General features: G+C 35.5%; 2 protein-coding genes across 3 annotated transcripts; both read left to right on the forward strand.

Moving 5' to 3' along the window:
- Positions 1-205: 205 nt before the first annotated feature.
- LOC108223140 (ethylene receptor) lies at positions 206-6,878 on the forward strand. Of its 2 annotated transcripts, XR_010291993.1 has the most exons (8): positions 236-450; positions 2,126-3,071; positions 3,322-3,690; positions 3,779-4,048; positions 4,120-4,247; positions 4,410-4,613; positions 5,985-6,124; positions 6,242-6,381. XR_010291993.1 is itself a non-coding variant. In XM_017397241.2 (7 exons), exons 2-7 carry the CDS (start codon positions 2,169-2,171, stop codon positions 6,597-6,599), a joined length of 2,232 nt encoding a protein of 743 aa, XP_017252730.1. In that variant the 5' UTR covers positions 206-450; positions 2,126-2,168; the 3' UTR covers positions 6,600-6,878. The 2 variants fall into 2 exon arrangements, 1 of the variants encoding a protein (XP_017252730.1); XM_017397241.2 differs by lacking the exon at positions 5,985-6,124 and having other exon boundaries at positions 206-450; positions 6,242-6,878.
- A 1,755-nt stretch (positions 6,879-8,633) lies between these two features.
- Positions 8,634-14,798, forward strand: LOC108219664 (polyadenylate-binding protein-interacting protein 9). Its single transcript, XM_017393154.2, has 10 exons — positions 8,634-9,451; positions 11,021-11,131; positions 11,235-11,279; positions 12,691-12,763; positions 12,878-12,990; positions 13,111-13,170; positions 13,352-13,399; positions 13,472-13,540; positions 14,155-14,216; positions 14,300-14,798. Exons 1-10 carry the CDS (start codon positions 9,122-9,124, stop codon positions 14,355-14,357), a joined length of 969 nt encoding a protein of 322 aa, XP_017248643.1. The 5' UTR covers positions 8,634-9,121; the 3' UTR covers positions 14,358-14,798.
- The last annotated feature ends 7,107 nt before the right edge of the window (positions 14,799-21,905 follow it).

Below are 21,905 nucleotides of genomic sequence, written 5' to 3' on the forward strand. Positions count from 1 at the left end.
GAAAATTACATTAGATTTAAATATAAATATTATACTTCACAAAAACAGTTATAACTATATAAAATTATATTATAATCATTTTTGTTGAAAATTATATTTCATACGAATATATTTATTTAACATGATAATAAGATGCCGAAGAAATTTTTTTGATCATAGCATACAGAACAGAACTACAGAAGGCTGTTAAATATAGAAACGTAACAGGCGTGTGACTTAAACCATCAAGTTAAATGTCCACTTGTGTTAGAGAAAAGGGCAAAGGCACTTCTTTGCATAGCATATCCAATTATAGCTGAAAGAGATAGACCCATAAAAAAATTTGCAGCGGCAACCTAGATCACAAGGGATCTAAGCTAGCTGAGCAGCTCCGATCACCTTCTGCTTCTCTCTCTCTATGCACCCTTTTTCCAGAGAGAGAAACCACCAACTTTAAGTGATTTTTCATGGGTAACTCTTCTCTTTCACACCTTTTGTAAATTTGATGTTTTATTTGGTTCAAGTTATTGACTTTTGCATTTAAGTAGTTTTAGTTTTAATTTTTGTAAGTTGGTGTGGTATCTTGATTTTGTTGCTTCAATGGTTAGCTTTTGATATTCTTGATTGTTGTGATTGTCTCTATTGCCTGCTGATTGTGTGTGCAATTGCATCTTTGCTGGGAGATTTTGGTTGTTAAGTTGGTGGCAAGATTGTAAAAATTGATATTATGAAAAAAAAGAAGCGAAATCAGCAAACCCTTTAAAAAGATGGGAACTTCTTAAGATTGGATATTGATAAATAATAATGCAGTAATTAGGTGGATTGATATATAACTGGAGTTTGATATACTCGTCGAAGTCAAGGTTCGTATATAGTACACACTTTAGACCATTTTAGATCATACTGATAGTACAATCCTCTATGGCTTCACAAGGTTTTCGAGATCAGATTGGATTGATGTTGTTTAACATTTAAACTCTATGGATCGTGAAAGTCAGAAAAGAATGTGAAGGCAGCAAAACCCTATTGAAAGATTGGAACTTTAAAGATGTTGACTAGATTTCTGAATGTTATATTGAGGCAACACTTGGTGCATTCTTATGCAAATGTGATTTATTCTTGAGTTTAATGTACTATCAGAAGTTTACCTTTTATTATTTGTATCACACACCTGAGCCTTTTTATATTATATGGATCGTACAATACTCTATGGCTTCACAAAACTCTTCGGAATCAAATTGAGTTCATGTGTTTAAGATTAGAACTCTATCTTGACTTTGCTGCTTTAAAAACTTATCTTTTGATGTACTTTTCCTGATTGTTATTCGTGTTCCTATTCCCTGCAATGTTGTGCAAGTGAATCATACAAGGGGGATTCTGATTTAATGATTATTTAAGATAGCTAAAGTATTGTAAAAATGTGAAAGCAGCAAAACCTTATTGAAAGATTGGAACTTTTTAAGATATTGATTTATTGTCTATGTTATATTGAATTAATACTTGATGCATCATGATGCATTGCTAGGGGGGTTGTTATTTGGCTCAGCTCTTAAATCTTATATACTACTTGGATTTTATGTTTTATTGTTTATATATGCTCGAGTCATTATATATCATACCAATCGTTATATTCGTTTTTAATTATATAAAGTTTGGTGAAGTCATTTGTGACTTTATATAATTTGTTGAAATCTAGTTGACTATATGTTCGTTTCAAATTTAAACTCTGTCTGTCTAGTTCACGCATAAATCTGGAGATAGACATTGACACCTGTATTCTTCAGCCATAAATTTAGGGATGAATTATGAGTTTGCTATTATGTAGGTCCTTTTATTCGGTAGAACTTGTAATTGCGAATAGGTCATAGGTGTATGATAGAATCTGCAGGGAACTTAGGTCTCGTTGTAGCTAGGTTATGACTTCGTAGACCACCTCCATTTCTAGGTCATATCCTGGGTTAGATTATTTTGTATGATATGTATGGATGCTATCAGAAGATGTAATAAAGATCAACCATTTCTGTTTTAAACTATAAGCTTTAGAATTGTGGGATTCTATTTGGTAGTTCCAGTTAGAAGTCAACTTGATGGTTTTCATTATCTGATGTTAAGTTGTTGATGAACTTCTATATATTGTGTTTTTCAGGTATGTGAGGCAGGAAATACTTTCTGAAAGTCATTTTCTCAGTATGGAATGCAATTGTATTGAGCCACAATGGCCACCTGACGAAATTTTGATGAAATATCAATATATTTCGGATTTTTTTATTGCCCTTGCTTATTTCTCCATCCCACTAGAGCTGATTTACTTTGTAAAGAAATCTGCAGTATTTCCATATAAGTGGGTGTTTGTTCAATTTGGCGCTTTCATTGTACTTTGTGGAGCAACTCATCTTATAAATTTATGGACCTTCAGTATTCATACCAAAACAGTTGCTGTTGTCATGACCTGTGCTAAAATTTTGACGGCTGCAGTTTCATGTGCCACTGCTCTTACTCTAGTGCATATCATTCCTGACCTCTTAAGTGTTAAAACTCGGGAACTATTTTTGAAAAATAAGGCTGCAGAGCTTGATCGAGAAATGGGCCTGATCCGTACCCAGGAAGAAACAGGGAGACATGTTAGAATGCTAACTCATGAAATCCGGAGTACTCTTGATCGACATACTATACTAAAAACTACACTTGTTGAGTTAGGAAGAACTTTAGCTTTAGAAGAGTGTGCTCTATGGATGCCAACACGAACAGGGCTGGAGCTTCAACTCTCATACACACTGCGTCATCAAAACCCTGTTGGATTTACTGTACCCATACAGCTCCCTGTTATTAATCAAGCATTTAGTACCAATCGTGCAGTAAAAATATCTCCGAATAGCCCGGTAGCGAGATTACGTCCTCTTAGTGGGAAATATATGCCCGGTGAGGTGGTCGCAGTACGTGTTCCACTTCTTCATCTTTCTAATTTCCAGATATATGATTGGCCAGAACTTTCAACAAAACGTTATGCTTTGATGGTATTAATGCTTCCTTCTGGAAGTGCAAGGCAGTGGCATGTTCATGAGATGGAGCTGGTTGAAGTAGTTGCAGATCAGGTTAGGATTTAATGATTTATACTGTAATCTGTAGTTGTAGATCAAATTTTCGTGAACTTCGTGCATTACAAGCACACTTAGCTACAACCACATTATTATTTTTTTTGACTGCTTATGTTGAAAGATATGTTGAGGAAGTCTCTCAACGAAAGACATATATATATTTTATAATAGTCCATCTCAGTTCAAAACTAAATGATGGTTTTAGAAGTGAAGTTGCTAATACGTTAGGCTCTCATGGTTAAATTAGGTGGCTGTTGCACTTTCACATGCTGCAATTCTAGAAGAGTCAATGAGGGCTAGAGATCTTCTTATGGAGCAGAATGTTGCTCTAGATCTGGCACGACGAGAAGCAGAAACAGCTATTCGTGCTCGAAATGACTTCTTAGCTGTTATGAATCATGAGATGAGAACTCCGATGCATGCCATCATTGCACTATCATCTTTATTGCAAGAAACTGATTTGACACCTGAGCAGCGTCTGATGGTTGAAACAATACTCAAGAGCAGTAACCTTTTGGCAACCCTCATAAATGACGTGCTGGATTTATCGAGGCTTGAAGATGGAAGCCTTGAACTTGACATAGGAACTTTTAATCTTCATGCGCTCTTTAGAGAGGTACAAGGGTGCATCTTTCTGTTGGTTAACATATTTACAACTTAGTGTACAACTTTTTTAATGCAATGTGATCTTGTGCTTGTTTCAGGTATTTAACTTGATAAAGCCTATTGCAACTGTCAAGAAGTTATTTATTTCACTGAGTTTGGCTTCAGATTTACCAGAGTTTGCAATTGGTGATGAAAAGAGGCTTATGCAAACTATATTAAATGTTGTTGGGAATGCTGTAAAATTCTCGAAAGAGGGGAGCATCTTGATATCTGCCTTTGTTGCAAAGCCAGATTCAGTGAGAGATCCTCGAGCTCAAGATAATTTCCCTATGCCTGCTGACAGTAATCATTTCTATTTGCAAGTACAGGTGGGTAAATGTTTAACTGGTCGCTGCTATTTACTATATATGTTATTAATTTATTAGTTCTTCAAATGCAGGTAAAAGACTCGGGATCTGGGATTGATCCCCAAGACATCCCCAAAATTTTCACTAAATTTGCAGAAGGCAAGGCACTGGCAACTAATAACTCCGGTGGTACTGGCCTTGGCCTTGCGATTTGCAAAAGGTACTTCCGTAGCACCATAGCAGTTACCTGATAAGCTCACTTTATTATATACTCCTATATTTTGCCTTGCGGGCACCATAGCAGTTGCCTGATACTATGGCTGATCAGTAGTTATTTTGCAACTGCGTATATTATAAATATTATATTGTCACTTTTAACCAGGTTTGTGCACCTTATGGGAGGCCACATTTATCTCGAAAGTGAAGGTATTGGCAAGGGATGTACAGCTGTTTTTGTTGTAAAACTGGGATATCCACAGCGGTTAAGTGATTCTAAGTTACCTTTTGCACCTGGTGCCATGTTGCCGGTATCTCAAGGGCGGACACATTTTCCAGGACTAAAAGTTCTCGTCATGGCTGAAAATGGGTGAGTGATCCTTTACTTTAAATTTCTTCTTTCTTTCCCGGTGTATTGTTGTGATTTATCTTCTTAGATAGATAGTAAAAGCATTGTAATTTGTTAATTCTGTATAGGCTGGAATAAGGTTCAATGGATACATGTAACAGAAGGTATAAGAAGTACTTGAACCTAAATTATATGAAATTGAATAAAGAAACACACTAAATTGCGAAGTAGTGGGCTCCATCTAACCAACAAGAATGTTCGGTTTTTTGAGTTATGCAGCAACCTGAGGGACTATTAGTGAGAAAAAAAAGGTCCAGAACTGTATCCACAATATTCTACTGGAAAACTATATTCCTCACCCGCATTCCACAGAGAAATCATGAGAGATCCTACTGTAGCTTCTATGCTTTATTAGCATTTGGCTTGAATTCTCGGCTAAGGGTGGCAAAATGAGACACGACCCGAAACCCGACACAAACCCGACTCGAAAAAATACGAATTAGGGTCGGGGTTTTTACATTTCGGGTCGGGTAATTTTTTACCCGAAAAACTCGGGTCGGGTTCGGGTTGACCCAGTGTACCCGAACCCGACCCGAAATATTTATATATAAATATATTATATTAATTATATATATTTATATTTTAAAATTACATATATTATATTAATTATATATATTTATATTTTAAAATTACATATATTTATATAATATTAAGAATATTTTTGTCACATATAATCTTATTAAATTATTATTTATATATTTATAATATATTATAATTAAATATAATTAAAATAATTAATTTTTAATAAATTTCGGGTCAAAACGGGTCATTTTCAGGTCAATCGGGTACTGAACAGGTCGGGTTCGGGTTGAGATTTTCGACCCATTTCGGGTTCGGGTCGGGTTCGGGTTGACCTAAAAACTGGACCAGGTAAGACAACCCGACACGAACCCGACTCATTACCCGAAATTGCCACCCCTATTCTCGGCTGTTCTTGTTGCTGGTCTTTTTTAGACTTAGTTATTTTAAATCTTGGAGCATGTATTGCCTTTAGCTACTGTGCAGCATATATTACTGCATAGTTGTTTTTGTCAGGACTTTCTTTTCTTGTAATCATCTTTGATCTATTTAATCAATTACTTGGCAAAAAAAAAAAAAAAATTCTACTGGAAAAGTCCACAACTGTGATTAAAATATTAATCAATTTGTTTCCTTCAATCACTATTATGGATTTGAGGTGAATCATCGAAAGCACTGCTGTTTTATCTTATAAAATTGTTGCCACCTTTAGTTCTGTTTATGTAGCCAAAGTCTGCCATTCACATTTTCTCACTCGGTAGTTCATATATTAAATAGTAATGCATATGAAAAATGATAAATTCCTTGTTACAATGGAAGCCATGTGTTGCATTAACTTGGACACGGGACTTTCAGCCATTTTATTCTTAAGCAATGGATTCAGTAGTTGTCCCAGTACCTGTGTTGACATGTTGCTTAATTAGAGCTTCCTACATCAGGTTGACCCTGTTTAGGCAAGACTGACAAAACCCTCATCATTTGAGAATTCAAAAAAGATATCACACCGTAGATTACTCAAATAAATTACCAATTGTTGTCTTAAATGTTCTACAATTTTCCATGTGATCCAGGGTTAGCAGGTCAGTTACAAAGGGACTCCTCGTGCACCTAGGTTGCGACATAACAATTGTTGGCTCAGGAGACGAGTGTTTGGGAGCTCTAACTCCAGAGCATAGGGTGATTCTCTTGGATATGAGTGTGGCCGGTACAGACAGTTATGAGCTTGCTGTCCTAATTCGTGAAAAATATTCAACGCGTCATGATAGACCATTTGTTGTAGCACTAACGGGTACCGCAGACAGAGTGATGAAAGAGAACTGCATGAGGGTGGGTATGGATGGACTAGTATTAAAGCCTTTTTCAGTAGACAAAATGAGAAGTGTTCTATCAGAACTGCTAGAGCATGGATGTGTATTTGATGTCCAATAAGCAGGAAAAGACAATTTGCATGAGAGTGAACACTGCTTTTGAATAGTATTCCTGTACATAACACAAGCTTTGCAGCAGCAGTGGAATATTTTTCAAGGAAAATAACTTAGACGTGCCACAGAGCAATTTGTGAATTCTGTCAAACCTGTTGGGTAGGTTATTTACTTGTAGAACATTTGACAGTTTTGAGAGAACTTACCATTGTCTTTTTAGTTAAATTTGTAATGAGCTAATGTTCTTGATTTGCTTACCATAATCAACTTACAAATCTGTCTATAAGTTGTACAATTGTGATGTATAATTTAACAACCTTGCCTTGGCTTACTACACTATGCAGTGAGGGGTAGGGTTGGTATGTTGTGAAAACATCAATCATTAGTATGAATGTATGACATATGACTAAAAATGCCTATTAAAGCACCTAGTATTTTTGAGTAACATTTCTTGTTAAAAATGCCCCATCTGGTGTGTATATATCACGTATATATTATTTCTAATATCCATATACCAGTAATTCAGTAATTTAATCTCAACGAATCATAAGTGCATGGTGTGAAGTAACTCTCGAATGTTGCTGTAGTTGGTCATTTTCAAATTTATAATAGAAACTTGTTACAATTGTCCTTGTAGTGTTGGTGTATTATATGATCTCGGGTGAGACAGGGTCGAATACAAGACCTGTCATCGACAGAGGATAAACTCTTAACCATTTGAGCTATCTAACCGTGCTCTATTTTTCATAATTTTGAAACTCGATAATAGAGGTAATATATCTTGTTAGAATCTAGTATGATGTCAAAAGAGGGGCAGGACGAATCTACGAGATGTTTGTATTTGTTTATAATAAGGAAAATCGCAGTTTTGAAGCATTGGAATAAAATTTGGTTGTTGGTGTGACCCATTTACATGTACATGAATATGACCACCACCACCAACATGTTGTGTCACCATCAGCTTCCATGAGTTTCTTAATCACAGTCCAAGTTGAGTGCTTCATCTTTTTTTTATTCTGGTTTTTCCAAACACTGCCCTACCGGACCACCAATCAATACAATCATCAATTAGCATTCTGAGGTACAGTGATTCAAAAGCAAGCAGCTAGCTAAATGCTGCCATTATAGTGGCTGCACTTCCAATGAACAAAAAATATTATAAAATTTGTGCTACTGTACAACAATAACTAATTTTGTACTGAGGAATATTATTTGCTTAAAATTCATTGACTTATATTATTATTAATCATGTTACAGAAATCGGAAACCGGAAATGGTGGAGGAATTTTAGTATAACAGATAAAAAAGTTAAAAATTAATTGAAATTAATTAATAATTTTAATAAATTGTAATTTTTTACGACGTTATCAACTCATATTAAAATAAATATACATCCAGATTTCAAATTATTTAGTAAAATTTTGTATTATTTGATTTTGATACATTCATAATTTCATCTTACCAAATATGTGAAATAAAAATAAAAGAGTTTCGAGTACAATTATAATCAATAAATTTTAACTAAATTTTTCATTATTGATTTATATGGTACTTGACCTTAGAGCATCTCCAATGATGTTGCTATAATCGTTGGCTAAATTGGATCTGTAAGACATTATGTAAAATTTGCCGAACCTGTAGACATTATGCTTCAATGGTATTGGCTATATTGGTTGGCTATAATTTAAAAATAGTATGTTATTAATATTTAGATTGTTATAAATAGAATATATCAATTTAATATGGTAATAAATAATATGTAATCAGTGTGAAGGAGGAAAATAAATTGCGGGAGATGACGTGGAATTCGCTACAGATCTGTAGCGGATCGACAAATATAGCTATCCATAGGCGGTGGCTATAATTATACACAAGAGGTTGCTGTGGTTGGAGTTCTATTTTTTGTGAACATTGGCTATAAAATTTAATTTTGGAAAGGACTTTTAGCTTGGAGATGCTCTTATACTTTTTTAAGATTGAATTATTTATTTATTTTTATAAAATTAAAATAATTAACACGGAATGATTGAGGAAATAAAAAATTTACAATCCCAACAAACTTCACAAAGAAACAGTAAGGATGACATATCCATAATTAATTGTTGGAGAAAGTAACAAGAGCTTCGCCTTAAATAATCAAAGACGTTAGCTACGTATCTCTGTGTGTATATAATCATAGAGTAACACTAGTATAATATACATGCCCTTTTGTGTATATCACACTGTTGTGTTCTTGTTGTGATCATCTTCTTGGAACCCCTCATTTTGATTTTACATACTATAGGCTTTTTTATTTATATATGTGTTTGTATAAAGATGGTGAAATTCGAATAAAGCTGTCTTTTTTAATCTGTTTTTCAAGAAATTGTTGTAAAGATAGCTGCTTTTATTTACTGTTTTGATAAAGTTTGAGACTTTTTTGGGTTTGATTATATAAAGTTTCAATCTTCTTGGGTTTTGTGTTTGAGGGGTTTCGATTTTGTAAAGTTTAAGTCTTTCTGGGGTTTGTGTTTTGTGGGGTTTGATTTCATGGCTGCTGGTGCAGAAATGAATGGTGAGGCAGCTGTGGCAGCTCCAGTAGCTGATCACACTTCTTCACCTGAAACCAATGATTCTGGTATTGGTTCCGGTGGAAATGCTGTATCTGAGACTCATGTTGTTAAGGATTCTGATTCGAAATCGGGGTTTCGTATGCAACACATAGTGAATATGTTGTCCAATTTGAAGCTTAATCCCATGGCTAAAGAGTTTATCCCTTCTTATTGCTTGAATTATCGGAGTCCTGATCAGTTTTCAGGGAATTTCTTTGTGCCAGCTGATAAGAATTCAGCGAATGATGGTTTCCCTAATAACAGAAAGGTATAATCTGATTATCCAATATATTTAATACGAGCGATTATTTGTTGTTGTTACATGTTTAGATATTATTGTTTTAATTATGAATTGATGACCGAGTTGTCCTTGTTTCCACCTTAAGTGACGTGGATTTTTGGAGGCTGATATCTTTATGTGTTTGGGACTTTATGCACAATCAAATTACTTGGCATAAAAAAAAAATGCATATTTATGTGCCTATCAATCGAATTTAATTAAAACGGAGTTTTGAATCATATCATACATGTATGAATGGTAAAAGAGGGGTGTTTAGCATCTAATTTCAATATTTGATCAATTCACCTCTGTAAGTTTCTGTTGTGCATTTAGCTTTAGCGTTAGTAATTTTTGATTATAGGGAGCGGTTTGACACAAGTGATTAAGAAATCATAAAAAAGGGAATTTTCCCATTTGTCTTTCGTATTGGCTTGATTATAAATGCAATTATATCAGTTGTGCCTAAGAAGGTGAAGTTTACCTTTTCTGTGTTACTCTTTACTTAATGTTTGTACTGTAAATTTTTATGACCCTCAACAGTTTTTGTTATGATACTTTCATCTTCTTCCTTGCACAGTTGTTATAATATACACTGGTATGTGATGTGATCATTAACTTTTTCGAAAGCCCAGTTTGTTTGTTTAACTTGTCGTTTGTTAGAATTTCTGTTTCGGAAATTAATATTTAGAACAAAGCAAGATTTGTGGAGTCATTTCATATGTTGGTTAACTCCCTTACTTGATAATGGTAAAGTTATCATACTTATCCACGCAAGATCTTTAATTTACCAGGTTTGGCTTTGTAATTTGTGTGTCGTGTTCCCTGTAAGTTTTTCAAAAAGCAGGTCATGATTTATGATGTCTTTACTAGGAAGGTTTGATCAGCGCAGTGTCTCCACTTTGTGGGGGTATTGTCTGTAACTATTAGATGTAAGTTGAGCTTCTGAAATTTAGCTTCTTTGTGGTGTTATGATGAGGTACTTAGGTCTTGAGGTGATGTGGACTTTAATCTGTGGTGTAGTGTCGTTGTTCAAGTTAGTATTTTAGTCTTCGACATGCTTTCTTGATGTTTGAAATTGTTCCTGGCATCCTGCAACCCTAGAAGAGGTGTATGTGGTTTCAATGTGCAGTAGCATAATTCTTTCTCTATCCATTTGGTGGTTGACATCTGAAGGCCATGCTATATCCCCTAATCCCCACTGAGATATATAAGCTGTCACTTCCCTTCTCCTAGTTGACCTGTGGAGTCTTTACTGACTATCTTCTTGTCATCCCCTTTGCTCATAACATCTTGAACAGCATGCTAGAAAAAATAAGGCTCGAGGTTTGATTGTGGGTTCCTACCTCCTCAAAAGTGCAAATTCCTTCATGAATTCTTTTCTTTTGTATTATATTGTCACGCGTAAACTATAGGTTTTGCTCTTAATCTCTCTTACCTTTCAGATCAGACCTTTAAATGATTGCTCTTTATTTGTGGTTGCCAATCTGAATTTCTCAAATATATGACCTTTTGTGCTTCTTGAAATTGTTAATTGAAATTTTTTTAATGTTCTGGCAGAGAAGAAATGGCTTTAGCCAAGGCAAGAGGCGTCTCAATGGGAGAGCATTCAGAGCTCAAAGAGAAGATAGCATTCGACGAACAGTATATGTATCTGACATTGATCATAATGTTAGTAAAAGACTTAAAAAAGCTAACCTTTAAATTGATCAATATGTATATGGTCTAGTATTTAATATATTCTTCAACTGACTATTCTTCCTCTATGAAACAGGTGACTGAAGAGCAGCTTGCTGCTTTATTTTGTGGCTATGGACAAGTAAGTCATATTGGCACTTTAAAATAATTTAAATTTATTCCAATTGACGTTTATGTTATCGTAATCAGCTTAACAAGCCTCTACAAATTATTTGCAGTTTTTAGCCAAGTCTAAAGCAAGATATTCATTTCCACATAGAAGAAATATTTATAGGTTAATACAAAGGAAAATTATTTTAGCATGAGAACCTGTGAGAACAATTATTTTGCACCTTTTGTTCTGCAAATTTCTGAAAGTGCATGAAAAAGATTCCAGGGAATTAAGTAACCAACTTTCTGGAGAGCTGCAAGTTAACATATATCTTGCCTCTTGGGTTTGGGAGAGGTCTCATGTTTGAACCATCCTAACCCCCAATGTTTCTTATATATTTCATTTTAGATACTAAGGTTGGTTATTGCCCCAAAGATGGACTCCTAGTGATACACTTTTTAAACAAAAACTGGACTTTCGAGTGAGGGGATTGTTAAAGATATAATAAGATCTAATTAGGTCCTCCTTTCTACAATTTAAGGTTATGGGAGAGTTGGTCACTTAAAGTATACATTCTTTTTTAAACATCAACTAGTTTTAGGATATTAACTTTCTCTTGTTTTTACCATGTACCTCTAATTTCTATCACAGTATATGAAAGTTAACATATGAAATGGAGTGTGTGGCCTTCTTACTTTGCAGTTTAACAAGTGATCAGTTCCTGGCGTATAATGAAGTCATATAGAGAAATGAGTAGCATTGAATGATATGGACTTATTTTAAGTACCTATAAGGATTTTTAATGTTCTTTTCGCAGATTCAGTAGGGAATATTAGTGAATATGAAAGACAACAACTTGCTGCTGTCATTTATTTCTGACAGATTCTTCGTAGTATACATGTTGATCACCTGAAACTCTGAAAGGGGATTCCATTGTAATGCAAATTAACTTCCTTGTAGATTCTGTTCAGATTATTATGGTAGAATATACATTATGGCACATCAAGATGTCCAAAGGGAAACATATATATATGAACGCGAAGTTAAACTTGATCTATAAATGAATGTATGACCGTTAGCAGTCGTTTAGATGTTCCTTCTCTTACAAAACAGTATTCATATATTATCAATATTTCCGACGATGTTTGGTACAAAATCATTGACCTCATAAATTTTAATGATCTGAAGTTAAATATTATATATATGTAAGCAGGGATGAATGGACCTTAATGTAATTTGGCAAGAACCCGTTGTTTTTTTTTGCTGCATTTGTTTCTGTGTTGCTAACTGATGAAAGGACATTGACCCTTAGATGGGGATTGGAACCAGTGACCACAAGGCTACTCCTAAAATCCTCTTCCACTTCACCCAACTTTTAGGTTTGGCATCAGACTGTTCCATATAACTGATTTTGTTTGATTTTGGTGTAATTTGTTTTAAGGTTGTAGATTGCCGGGTGTGTGGTGATCCACATTCACATCTTCGTTTTGCTTTTGTAGAGTTTGCTGATGAGTGTAAGTTACCTTTTCTAATTAGTTGCATTCTTAAATTTGTATTGATTATGTTGCTAAATTTTATGCGGTTAAATTGTTTTGCGAAGTTCTCATGTTATCTGCAATTATTGGCAGTCTCTGCTAGAGCAGCACTTAGCCTTGGCGGGACACAGCTGGGGTTTTCTCCGGTTAAGGTCTTGCCTTCAAAAACTGCTATCCTTCCTGTGAATCCGACATTTCTTCCCAAAGTATGAATTCATCTCAAATTTTGTTTTAGCATCCTTATGATGACTGCTGTTGCCTCCATTTCCTTTTTGAGTATCTTAATTCAACGTTAATGTAATATATTTCTAATGTTATATGTATAGTCAGAGGATGAACGTGAGATGTGTGCAAGGACAGTCTACTGTACAAATATTGATAAGAAGGTGTGCAACACATTTAATAACTTCTACTGCTGTACTTTTGTGTGTCCTGGATATTTGTGTGATTTATCTACAAACTCTACTTTTGGGATATTAAAGTATACTGTAATAACAAGCTTTTAATTCATGGGTGAGTTGTTTAAGCTCTTTTATATCAAGATGATAACAAGTGTTGTCTCTGCAGATTTCTCAAGCTGATGTGAAGGCCTTTTTTGAAACAAGATGTGGCGAGGTCTAATGGTCCTTTGAGTGCAAATACCTTGATGCTTCTCCGCCAAAAATTGACTAAATTTGATACATGCAGGTTTCTCGCCTGAGGCTTTTGGGTGATCACGTGCATTCAACTCGTATCGCTTTTGTTGAGTTTGTTTTGGTAAGTTGATACTTGAACTGCATGCACAAAAGACTGTATTTGTTTCATTTATTTACTTGTGGTTATCTTCAAATCATAAACAGCGTATGGCTCAATTTCTTTTTTACATAGCATTGACGTAGGTACAGCAATTTCTGGCTGGTTTCACATTTTTCAAATTCTTTTTTAACGGGACCTAAAGTGTTCAGTGGAGATTCTAAGATCTCTCAGCCCTCTTGAAACATATCCTCCCCTTTTAGAAATAAATCTGATGTCATTCCAGGGTGGTTTTTCAACTTATTGCGCCAGTTTCCACTTTGAACTAAGTTATTTAGCCTACTTGTTTTGCACATAGACAACCCAGCTGTATTTTTTTGTATCGGTGAACCCTAGTTCTACGCCCACTCTTGTATTGATGAGTGTAATTATGTAAAAGGTATATATCACTGGTTATTATCAGGAAAAATTGTTCGTGGATATATAATGTTATATGATCGATAGGGAGTCGAGCTGGCAAATTTAAGAAACCTGAAGAGTTTTGTAATTTGTTATCAGCCAATGGGCTATTTAAGTAATCTTACTCTATTTCAGTGGGAGCATACCGCTCTAACCTTGGCTTAATTTGTGGTTTGCAGGCCGAGAGTGCCATCATTGCGCTGAATTGTTGTGGACAGATTATGGGATCCCAACCCGTCAGGTACTGTTTAAGCTGTGATACATTTTCTTTTTGTTTCTTGTTTCTTTGTCATGACTATTTTAGTTTATTTTATACTTGTGTAGGGTCAGTCCATCCAAGACACCTGTCAGGCCACGAGTTACTCGCCCTGGTATGCATTAAATGACTATTGCAGTCGGAGATCTATATTCTATGAAATGAATGAGGTTAGATGAATATCATAGTCCGAGAACCCCTGAAGGAATGAGGTGTATGCACGGTCAAGAAAGAGAAAGGATAAACTTTTGTTTTGATCAAGTGGTTTTGAAACTTTCTTTGTTTCAGTTATTTCCATCTTTTCCATAGCAAGCAGTACTTCCTCCACAACCAAAACATCTTGTGTCAGACCGGCCTTTTCAATTGAAGTGTTGAAGGGGGCCATAGCGATGTTTAGTTTTCTTCTATTACTTATTTATCTATTTTGATTCCAAATTCCAAACTAAACTAGGTCCTTTGATAGCAGAAATTGCAATCCATTGCTAATGCTGTTACCTGTTAGTTTCCACAACACTCTTCTATGATTAGCAAGTCCAGATCATGCTTATGCAGGTGCTTTAAATCTTATTACCGTTCTAAATTTCCTCACCCAACATATATGTCAGTTTGTTCTTTACTTATTCAAGTCCTTATCATCTGATAAATGTGGTTCATGATTTCTTAACAAATAAATTATGCCTATGTTTAAGATTAACAGTTTAAATAGATGAGGTGGTGCTGCAGGGGTGGCAATTTCGGGTGACGGGTCGTGTTCGTGTTAGCAGTCGGGTCGATTTCGGGTCAAGCTAAAATCACTTATCACTTAAAATTGAATAAAGCTGAAAATTGAAGTTATTAGAAATGAAATTCTAATTTTGGGTCATTTCGGGTGATTTTCGGGTCACTTTCGGGTTTCAGTCTCAGTTAATCGGGTTTCGGGTTGGGTCGAGTTCGTGTCGGGTTTCGGGTCGTGTCTGATATTGCCACACTGGCAACATTAGGCCCTCTCTTTAGCAGGCTCGTTACCAAAATTTCATCACTTAACTGTTCAGTTTTAAATGACTTTAGCTTTAATATTTAAATATTTAATTTCATTTAGTTTTAAATTATTTTAGTTTAAGGGGGTGTATTCGATTGAGATTTTAATGAATTGTTTTTAATATATATGGATTATATGTGATTTTGATTTTGTGCGAATTCTTGATAAAATGTCGAAAAGTTGATATATAATTATATCTATATATGTATTAGGATTCAAGGACAATGCTTGAAAATCTTATTGACATTGGTGGGATTTCAAAAAAGAAAGAAAGATTTATGTATTTGCCGCCAAACATTGTGCATCCTGTAGGCTTTAGGATGAACGGATGATACAAGACATTCGTTAACTACCAACTAGTACTGTAATTGAAAGCTTATCCTCCATTATTAATTAGGTCTTGCAACTGGCATTGGGAAGACCAGGTAAACAACATGAAAGATTCTTTGAAGAAAGGTTGCCTCTCTTGTTTGTACAATCTTCTCTTAATTCTCATAGATTTTCAACAAGCGTCATCCAGGTCATCTGTTTATCTCTTTGTCATTAATTGTAATTTTTGTCGCTTGTGTTAAAAAGATACTCTTCGATGCAGGTTTTTTACGTTATTTTTTGGCATGAATTCTGAAACTTCTATAAAATATAGTTTCATAATATTTTTTTAATTTTTTTTCCTGAATAAAAGTATGACGTTTAAATTTTTATTCACAAAAAAAATTTAAAACATTATGGAACTGTATTTTATACGAGTCTTAAAATACGTATAAACAGTGAACGTAAAGTATGCGTGAGGACGGAAGGACTAGTGTTGAAATCCATAAATAATTTGACTGAATCCTCAACATGAGTCAATCTGGGGATGTAGTGGTCGTGTTGATCAGCTTCACCACTGCCCCGGCCCCTTGATACATTTAATGATTTTATTGCTGCGCTGCGCCCTCTGATACAAAGTCCTTGTTTTGATCACTTCCTCATTCTCCTCACAAACATCAAACACATATATATGTGTAGACAATGGTCATTCAGATTTACACAACCAAATCCAAATTTACGTACTCATCATATCATACAAAGTGTAGGCTTATATATATTGAAGAAAAGCATGTCAAGAGCTGGAGGAGAAGGAAACAGGGGAGGAGCAGTGAGAGTGGTGATCATCACCACTCGATACATCCACACGGACCCTGACTACTTCAAGTCCGTTGTTCAGAGGCTCACCGGCAAGCATTCTCGCGGCTTTGATTGTGATTACCAGCCTCCACCTCAACAACGTCCGAGACTGATGATCCCTCCTCCTCCGTCTGTATCGGGCACTGATGGTAGTAGTCATATGATTTCGAGACGAGTGTCGTCGTTGAGTGATCTGGATAGGCTGCCTTCGTGGGAAGAAATTTCTCAGCTGTGCATCTAACTAGTTATATAACTATCATCATGCTACATTTCTCCACTACAACAAAATGGCCTCTTTACGACGGAAATTAAGCCCTTAAATCCGTAGTAAGCCTGGTATATTGCTGTATTGTATAGTCCTGCTGTTTTAGTATGATAAACATGCAACTGTCAAAGAATAAGACTCAGCGCAAATGCGATCGGCTTTTTTACTACTTAAGCTCCAATCATATGTTATTATTCTTCTTAGTATGGAGGGAGAACTACATAACACGTGGGGGATCATTGTAAAATTCTTGCATGTGGATCTTAAACACTAAAAACTTCTCCACAATCTATTTATCAGTTTCTATAAGAACAAATGCACGAAGTATACTTGTAGTAGGCCTTAAGTGCACTTTGTGTACTTAAGGTTTCAATTAAACAATATGTTTATCTAAAATTGGGAAATGATATATTCAGGGCTGATTTTTAATTTCCAGAACATACAAAGCATGAAAAGACAAAACCAACCATGTGCATACACAATAACAGCAAAAGAAAAAACAATATGAAGGGTAGTTTCATTCTTTTCAGCTCTGGATACAAAAATTCTGCTTCAGGAAATAACATTTAACGTTTGCATGTTGTGTACTGGGCTTAGTTTCACTAAATTTCGTTAGTAAATATGGAATAAGCTGGAGGCTTTCTTGTCTTTTCCAGCTATTTTTAGGACTGCACACACAACAACACACCAACACAGACGAGCTCCATTACACAAGCCATAACTCCGTTCCTCTCTCTGTGATTAATTTGTCGAAAGCAGTCGGATTCCGCAGGTAAGCAAGATTTGTGATTGTAGTCGAGTCTTCTGAACATTGCACCACTCATGAAATTATCGTGAGTATCAGTTTTGAAACTATCATTTTCACGAGAGATGTAGACTGAATTATTCGGAAAACCATTATTTATATTTTTAATTTACATATATTTGTATTCAGTTAGTTAAGTAGTTCGGAACCAAAGCAGCTAGTTGATGGTTTGTCCCAATTGAGTCTATTTCAATATATTAATGAAATCCGCTCTAAATTTGACCGAAAGTACTTTGATCACATTTTTTACTTAATTTGCTATTGGTATTCCTCAATTTGATAGAACGTCAAAAAGAATGTCATGCTAAATCATATTTCATGGCATATATTTTATTATTGGTTTAAAAGATTAATATTAAAATCCATCAAAGATTATACTAAAATAAAATTGTTGGACATGATGGTATGTATATAGTACCGAAGATGATCTAATCTCTCACCTAGCAGCTTCATGACTGCGGAACCCGGAATCTGAATTACACTTGTGTGTTGTGCTGTGTGATACTCTCAAGGTTTTGATGATCACACTGCCAGCAAGCTAATACCATAAAACTGAGGCTTGTTAGCGAGCTATCAAAGAAGTCTATATGTGCTAACAGTGTTTCAGGAATTAAGTAATGACAGCTCACTGTCAGCAAGATTACAGGAAAGTTCACAGACTATCAGCAGGCTCACAGCATACTGACAGGAAAGCAAGCGGATAAAGATGAAGTCCTAAAATCATGGAGATTTACTAGGAATCGATTTGTAAGGACTTTAATATTTATATATAACTTATATAAATATTAGAGCTCGGTTTTTAAACAAGAGTTTTAAACAAAAACGATTTCCTAAAAGATAGGAGAGTTTATCTCTATTTCGATCTTATCTAAAACAACTCCTATCCTATTTCAAATTATGGTTTTTATATAAACGTTTTACTGAGATATATTCACAACGTTTTGACGCTTTTTACTCAGTAAACTTCACAAGATTAAACGTTCAAATTGGGAACAAATTATGCGTGAGTTCGGTTGGAACAAGAACGTTTGAATTTGTTAACGAATTGACCGTTGGATCTTTGTTTATATATACTTGAGTGTGGTTTCCATTTTTAATAACAAGAACACACTTCAAGCTTCTGAAATACAACACACTTTCATTGCAAAATCTTTACTTGAGCTCTAGTACTTATATTTGAATATATATCTATATTGAGTTCATAGTTTCGGTTGTATTACACTCGTACATTGTATTGTTCAAAGTGTAAAGGTTTGTTGCTGTGTATCCAGTTTGTGAAACAAGAGAACAAGAGGACTAGTTAGCTAGAAGAATATACTTGGGAAGTATAGGTCTTGGAGAGCTTTTGGTTCGTGGTTCAGGGGTTTCAGCAAGCTGATAACAGGAACAAGGGTTAAAGGGAGTTATATTATTGAATCATTGTAATTGTCAACATTATTGATTAATAATATAATCTCTTACCAGTTGGTAGGGGACCAGGACGTAGACCATTAGGGTTAGGGGTCGAACCTGGCTAAAATTCTCTGTGTTGCTAGCTTACTGATTATATCTGTTTTGCATTGCATCTGCATTGTTAGCTAGCTGACTGTTTACTCTGAAATTAACAGCAAGCTGTCTGTGACAGTTTAACTATTCGGTAACAATTAAAAATCGGTCATATTAGCCATAACACCTATTCACCCCCCCCTCTAGGTGTGTAATTTCAATTGGTATCAGAGCTGTGTTTGTACTAATACTTCTGTAACAGGAATAGTATCGATCGATATGGCTGATAACTTTCAGGGAAAGTCCGATTTTAGAGCTCCTCTCTTCACGGGTTCTGACAACTACAATTGGTGGAAAGGCCAAATGGAGGCTCATCTATCCAGAGATCCCCTAATGTAAAGAGTTGTGCCAAGAGGTCCTTATGAATATCTTGATAAAGATGGCAAAGTCAAGGACGTTGATGTTCTCACAGTGGACGAGCTATCAAAGGTTGCTGCCAATGGAAAAGCAAGGAGTACATTGATCAATGGGCTGAATCAAGCTGAATATGACAAGGTCTCTTCTCTCAAAACAGCTAAGGAAATTTGGGATGCATTGAAGACATATCATGAAGGCTCACAAGGCTTAAAGAAGGTCAAGCTCGGAAAGCTCATGAAAGAATTTGGAAGCTTCGCTATCAAGAAGGGAGAATCCATTCGTGAAAGCCAAGCTAGATTCCAAGTCACTCTTAACAGCCTTGAAAGACTTGGCAAAAAGATTCCTCAATCGGAAATCAACATGAATATTCTAAATGCAGCTCCATTCGAATATGGTGCCAAGGTCACAGCATTGGAATCAGCTCTCAACATTGATACTATGGATCACCTAGCTATATTTGCTGAGTTGGAACAATTTGAAGCTAAGATTGAAGCTAACAGCTCAGAAAGCAGCAAGCTGCCAACAGAGAAAATGAAGAATCTTGCACTGCACTCCTCTGTCAGCAAGCTCGAATCAGATGAGGAAACAGAATCAGATGAGGATCTAGCTCTTTTGTCCCGGAAAATCAAGAGAATGATTGAAAAGAAAAATAAAATGAAAAAAGAAAAGGGCAAAGCCTTTGGTGCAAAGAAAGATCCAAAAGATGATGCATGTTTTGAATGTGGCAAGAAAGGGCATTTCAAAAGGGATTGCTACAAGCTCAAAAACAAGCCAAAGCCACCTAGACAGCAAGCTGATTACAAGAATAAAAAGAAATCAAAGGCACTTCTCACTTGGAGTGATGATGAAGATGAATCAGCTTCTGAGGATTCAAGTGATGAGTTGGTGAACTTGGCTCTTGTTGGTCTTGATGGCTCAATGGAGACAACTGATTCAGATTCAGAGACTAATAGTGAGGTACATTCTATTAATTCTGAATTACATTCTATTGATACAACATCTTGTGAACTAACCATGCAGGATAAGAGTTGTCTATCAATTATGGAGCTCATTGATCTAAAGAATGAGAACTATGAGCTCGAGAAAGAAAATGTTCATCTGAAGAAAGTCATAGGTGATTTCTTGAATGAAAAGAGTGCCAAGGCTAGTAGTGGAATCATTGCTACTCTCAAGGAGCAAATCTCACAACTTGAAGGGAACAACATGCAAATCCAAAGAAGGAATGATACACTCATGAAGGAACTCAGCTCGCTGAGAGCAGATCTTAAAGCAAAGGATGCAAGCTTGGAGGCATTCGAGTTGAGCAAATCTCAAAGCTTAGCCGAAATAACTATTCAAGCAGAAAAGATCAAGTCATTGGAGCAAGAAGTTAAAAACCTTCAGAAAGCCATGGGAAAGTTTGTTCAAGGAGAAGAAAGTCTCAAATCTATGATGAAACAAGCTAAAGGTTCTCATGATAAAGGAGGCATTGGTGCAGCTTCTACATCCACATCTTCAATGAAATATGAAGGGAAAAATAGCATTCCATACAATTATGCCATGCCTTGGGTAACTTGTCATAAGTGTGGAAAGAAGGGCCATCTTGCTAATAATTGTCCAATGAAGAATACTCAATCAGCAAGCTGGAGAAGGAAGTCAGCTCACAGGCAGTATGCTGACAACAGAAACAGATAGAAGACAGCTCCAGGACAGTATGCTGATAAGACCAGCATAACATGGAAGAAGAGTTCTAAAGTGGTCCAAATGTGGATCAAGAAATCTGATCTTAATGTTCTATATGTTTTATCATCTAACACTGCAGGACCCAATAAAATATGGGTACCAAAACGTTGAGTGTTTTGTGTTTGTTTTGTAGGTTTGTCTCGTGTCTAAAGTAAAGCCAAATCAATGGATATTGGATAGTGGAAGCACTAGGCACATGAGTGGAGACAAATCTCAGTTTCTAAGCTTGAAGATGAAGAAGGGTGGACGTGTCACAATTGGTGATAGCAAAACTCTTCCTATTCTTGGCAAGGGAACTATAGGTAATAGTATCATTTCTATTAACAAGGTACAATATGTTAAAGGTCTTACTTATAACTTGCTTAGTATAAGTCAGTTATTTGATGATGGTCATATTGTTAACTTTGGTAAGGATAAATTTACTATACTTGTTGGTGCTAACAAAACTCCTCTAGTTGCAAAACGAGAAGGAAATATATATGTTTTGAACTTTGAAGAACATGAGGCAGGTGTTTGTTTAGCAGCTGTGGATGATAATCCAGAAATTTGGCATAGAAGGCTTGGACATGCTCATATGGATCATCTCAGCAAGCTGTCAGCAAAAAAGCTTGTTCGAGGTTTACCAAAGCTTAAGTATGTCAAGATGGAGACATGTTCTGCTTGTCAATTGGGAAAGCAAACAAGGACTCCACATAAGGCAAAGAAAATGGTATCTACTTCTAAACCTTTAGAGTTTCTTCACTTGGATCTTTTTGATCCCGAAGCTTATAAGAGTATTGGAGGTAAACAATATGC

The sequence above is a fragment of the Daucus carota genome, chromosome 5 (assembly GCF_001625215.2).
Source record: "Daucus carota subsp. sativus chromosome 5, DH1 v3.0, whole genome shotgun sequence".
Taxonomy (NCBI): domain Eukaryota; kingdom Viridiplantae; phylum Streptophyta; class Magnoliopsida; order Apiales; family Apiaceae; genus Daucus; species Daucus carota.

Coding starts and splice junctions, on each gene's coding strand:
- LOC108223140 (XM_017397241.2), top strand. CDS start 2,169: ATGGAATGCAATTGTATTGAGCCACAATGGCCACCTGACGAAATTTTG. Junction 4,248..4,409: donor GGCCTTGCGATTTGCAAAAG/GTACTTCCGTAG, acceptor ACTTTTAACCAG/GTTTGTGCACCTTATGGGAG. Junction 4,614..6,241: donor CTCGTCATGGCTGAAAATGG/GTGAGTGATCCT, acceptor CATGTGATCCAG/GGTTAGCAGGTCAGTTACAA.
- LOC108219664 (XM_017393154.2), top strand. CDS start 9,122: ATGGCTGCTGGTGCAGAAATGAATGGTGAGGCAGCTGTGGCAGCTCCA. Junction 9,452..11,020: donor GTTTCCCTAATAACAGAAAG/GTATAATCTGAT, acceptor ATGTTCTGGCAG/AGAAGAAATGGCTTTAGCCA. Junction 12,764..12,877: donor TGTAGAGTTTGCTGATGAGT/GTAAGTTACCTT, acceptor AATTATTGGCAG/TCTCTGCTAGAGCAGCACTT.